This window comes from Pyxicephalus adspersus, chromosome 3, assembly GCF_032062135.1.
Source record: "Pyxicephalus adspersus chromosome 3, UCB_Pads_2.0, whole genome shotgun sequence".
In the NCBI taxonomy this organism is placed as follows: Eukaryota; Metazoa; Chordata; class Amphibia; order Anura; family Pyxicephalidae; genus Pyxicephalus; species Pyxicephalus adspersus.
In genome coordinates, this window is record NC_092860.1 from 227,527 (window position 1) to 232,135 (window position 4,609).

A 4,609-nucleotide genomic window follows, 5' to 3' on the forward strand; every position below is an offset into this window, starting at 1 on the left:
CATAGACCCCAACCATGACATACAAGACACTGACACAGGAACTGCAGGGAAGGGACCTCCACCCTGACACACACAAACTCTGAGAAGGAGACCTCCGACCACACACCATGTGACATAGACCCCAACCATGACATACAAGACGCTGACACAGAGGAACCCCAAGGAAGAGACCTCCACCCTGACAAACACACAGAAACTCTGAGAAGGAGGCCTCCGACCACACCTCATGTGACATAGACCCCAACCATGACATACAAGACACTGACACAGGAACCCCAAGGAAGAGACCTCCACCCTGACAAACACACAGATGTTACAAATGACAGGTACTCACAATGCACCAGATGACAAATGAGATCTCAAACTTGTGTGGAAAGCTAAAGATGGAAAGGCCAAGAAAGGCGAAGACACATGTTTCTGCAGGAATAAAAGGAGAGATTAGCATTTTATAATTACAAGAATAAATACCATCCCAATACTAAACACTTCACACTGATAACACAATTGGATGCTCTGTATATTGAGGGCACTGTATGAAAGTTGATGACAATGTACTGCCCGGTCTGTAAGGGGTGCTGCATCCAAACTACACCCCCCCAAAAACACAGGGCCATACGTAGACAGCGCTGTAACTCACCACACAGGAAGGCCACAGTTCTCAATGTTTGCTGCATAAGAATCTGGGTGACGGGGGACAAGTTGTGGTGGGTGTAATGAGACATCACAATACCAGCAAACAGAATTGCCATTATACCTGCAAACACAGAACACATCCATCAGAATCAAAATATCAAAATGGGCATTAACGGATCCACATTACAGTCCTAACCCCCCAAACCCCCCTCCCTAAAAACCCCACTAACAGTATAGCACAGTATAGTATAGGGGACATATATTGTACAGTATAGTAAGTACATATAGTACAGAAAAATGGATATATAGTATAGTGGGATATATATATATATAGTACATTATATAAAATATATTTATAGTACAGTATAGTTAGATATCAATAGTACAGTATAGTAAATATATACAGTGCATTATAGTACAGTATAGTAGATATATAGAGTTTAGTAAATATATATAGTGCAGTATAATGGATATATACATAATAAGTAAATTAGATATATATAGTAGTTTAGTACAGACTCACCAGAAAGTGAAATACCCTCAGCCAGTCCATATGGGAGGTAAGCAAAAATGATCATCATTCCAAATTCCAGGGACGGAGTCTTTCGCAGATCCAGATGCTTCAACACCTGAACACAGAGCTAAGGAGAACTAAAGTGACATAAAACAGGCCACTAACACAATGTACACAACACACACTGACACAAGGCAATCTACAATACAATGTACACATACTTGTATTGTTGTATGCTTCCAGAAACACTAGAATGAACGAGGTGCATGATGTACACACGTGCAATAATTGTCGTTGGATAGGATTTTTCACGATCATTTACAAAGACAAATGACTGCACGATGCATAAACGAGTGCGGTACATACAGCACCCTTCTGCTCTATGGAAAGGGGAGGGGGAGAAAGACAGAACAGCACCCCGCTGTGCTCTCTCCCCTTCTACTATTACTATTGTTCGCCGTTCATTGTCTGTGGATCCGCAATGATGGACGACAAGCACTGTATTATAACACAGTAATAATATAGCGCCGACATATTAAACAGCGCTGTACAAAGTCCATAGTCATGTGCATAGCATCAACAATCTAATGTCCTTACCATAGTCATATATCTTTAATACAGTCTAAAGTCAATTTTGGGGGAAGCCAATTAACCTCACTGCATGTCTTTGGAATGTGGGAGGAAACCAGAGTACCCAGAGGAAACCTACACATGGGGAGAGCCTGCAAACTCCATGCAGATAGTGCCCTGGCCGGGATTCCAACCTGGGATCCAGCGCTGCAAAGGCCGGAGTGCTAACCTCTGAAACAAGCAAGATTCTCGTCCGATTTCAGCCCTGAGGCGAAAATCGGACCAGAACCATTGCACCTGCGTTCCCCAGCCACACACAGCGCTGTTCAGTTCTATATAGAGAAAGGAAGCCAAGCGGGAGGCACCCTGCTGTGTCCTCCGATTAAGAAATTACCTCGGTCTGGTTGCTGAGTGATCCAGCATAGCGGATTGCTTGATGACCTTAGGGAACCAGAGTACACACAAAAAGTTTTTAATCACTAATGTTTGCTCCAGGTAAAAATTATCCAGCATGTCCATGTAGCTTTAGTCTTATCTTACACAAGATGGGGCAGTCTGTAGTATTATATTTTAGTAGATGAAAGAAATCCTTAGAAGAAAGGAGTCCTTATTATCATTATATTATAGAAGGTTGGGATGGTCCTTGGCCCTATCTCATACAACATAGGGATATACCTTGGCCTTATCTTATTCAATATGGGGATAGTCCTTGGTGGTCCTTGGCTTTATCTCATACAATAATGGGACGGACCTTGGTCTTATCTCATACAATATGGGTATAGTCCTTGGCCTTATCTCGTACAATATTGGGATGGCCCTTGGCCTCATCTCATACAATGTGGGGATGGATCTTACCCTTATACTATAGAATATGGGGATAGACTTTGGCCTTATCTCATACAAAACGGGGATGGACCTTGGTCTTATCTCATACAATATGAGGATGGCCCTTGGCCCAATCTCACACAATATGGGGATATACCTTGGCTTTATCTCATACAATATGGGGATGGTCTTTGGCCCTATCTCATACAATATAGGGATATACTTTGACCTTACCTCATACAATATGGGGACAGTCCTTGGTGGTCCTTGGCCTTATCCCGTACAATATTGGTATAGTCCTTAGCCTTATCTCGTACAATATGGGGATATACCTTGGCCCTATCTCATACAATACGGGGATGGACCTTGGTCTTATCTCATACAATATGGGGATGGTCCCTGGCCTTATCTCATACAACATGGGGATATACCTTGGCCTTATCTCATACAATACGGGGATGGACCTTGGCCTTATCTCATACAACATGGGGATTGTCCTTGGCCTTATCTCATACAATATAGGGATGGTCCTTGGCCTTATCTCATACAATATGGGGATGGTCCTTGGCCTTATCTCACACAATATGGGGATAGACCCTGGCCTTATCTCATACAACATGGGGATGGTCGTTGGCCTTATCTCATACAATATGGGGATATACCTTGGCATTATCTCATACAATATGGGTATAGTCCTTGGTGGTCCTTGGCCTTATCTCGTACAATATGGGGATGGTCCTTGGGCTTATCTCATACAATATGGGGATGGACCTTACCCTTATACTATAGAATATGGGGATGGTCCTTGGCCTTATCTCATACAATATGAGGATATACTTTGGCTTTATCTCATACAATACGGGGATGGTCTTTGGTCATATCCCATACAATACGGGGATAGAACTTGGCCTTATTTCATACAATATTGGGATGGTCCTTGGTCATATCTTATACAATATGGGGATAGTCCTTGGCCTTATCTCATACAATATGGGGATGGTCTTTAATCTTATTTTTTAAAGGATGGGGACAGTCACTAGATTAGAAAAGGAGGGAAATATTACTGCATGACAGGCTGCAGATTGTGTCACCAATGGTACAATTAAATCTCATGTAAGGTAAGGTATGGTATATGATAACGAGAGGTGTGGACATGGCCCTTAGCAAAGAGGTACTGCATCTGCCGAAAGGATATTAATGCAGAAATTAGCCCGGTCAGTGTTCCAAGAGCTGCCGAACCAAAAAACATCTTCAGGAAATATGCTAAGGCCTGCATGAAGGTTTGCCAGCCACTGACATTGGCTAAGTCACCACGGTTGAGGCCTTCTGCTGTGCTGGAGGAAGACAAAACAAAAGAGTCACATGGAGAATGTCTGTTTAGCTGGAGCGGAAAACAGCTCACATTCAGATTACAGTCATTTACATTCCTTAGGTAAAAATTCCACCTGTGGTATACACACAGACTTCTGGTGTTCCACCTCTGTGCCGATAGCTGTGTTCTGCCATAACTAGTCTAAGCTAGCCCACAGTCTTAATGGAACCTAATCTGGTCTCCTTGCCAAATCAATATTTGGAAGATGTGTTGGATGTATTAGCTAAATGTTACCGAGAGTAATGAACTAGTTAAAGACAGCAGGTAGATAATTATAAGTGAAAACAGTGTTCTCTCTAGAAATTTTTTTCAGCCGGGTGGTAGGAAGCTGTAGCCGGGTGGTAAAAAAGGGTGTGTGGCAAAACACGACAAACTTAGAGCTCCCAGTTGTTTATGCCATGGGTAATCAGTAACCTCTTATTGTTTCAGTGTTCTACCTTCTCCCTATACTTTGTTACAACTTTGTAATGCCTGCCCCGTTAGTATATCCAATTTTTCTATTCTATGTATTTTGCCACAACTGTCCTATGCCGTGTATTGTGAACCAACTTACTAGTGTTCTAAGTTTTAAGAGTGTGATCCTTTGTAGTAGTGTAATAGTATAATGAATGTGGTGTAACAAGTTAGGCTTAGCTCATATTAGCAGCAAAAAACATTTACCCCTTCTGAGTGACTTCTGGTGGTAAGTGCTGGGC

The 4,609-nt window shown here is 42.3% G+C and overlaps 1 protein-coding gene across 2 annotated transcripts in view; it reads right to left on the reverse strand.

Moving 5' to 3' along the window:
* SLC9A8 (solute carrier family 9 member A8) overlaps positions 1-4,609 on the reverse strand; it is a 23,359-nt gene that overhangs the window by 5,856 nt on the left and 12,894 nt on the right. For both annotated transcript variants that reach the window (XM_072403250.1, XM_072403249.1), the window contains exons 9-12: positions 3,738-3,876; positions 1,157-1,262; positions 638-754; positions 335-417 (exon numbers count right to left, since the gene is read on the reverse strand). In XM_072403250.1, the coding sequence (XP_072259351.1) occupies positions 335-417; positions 638-754; positions 1,157-1,262; positions 3,738-3,876 (445 nt within the window). The remainder of the gene's footprint in view (positions 1-334; positions 418-637; positions 755-1,156; positions 1,263-3,737; positions 3,877-4,609) is intronic.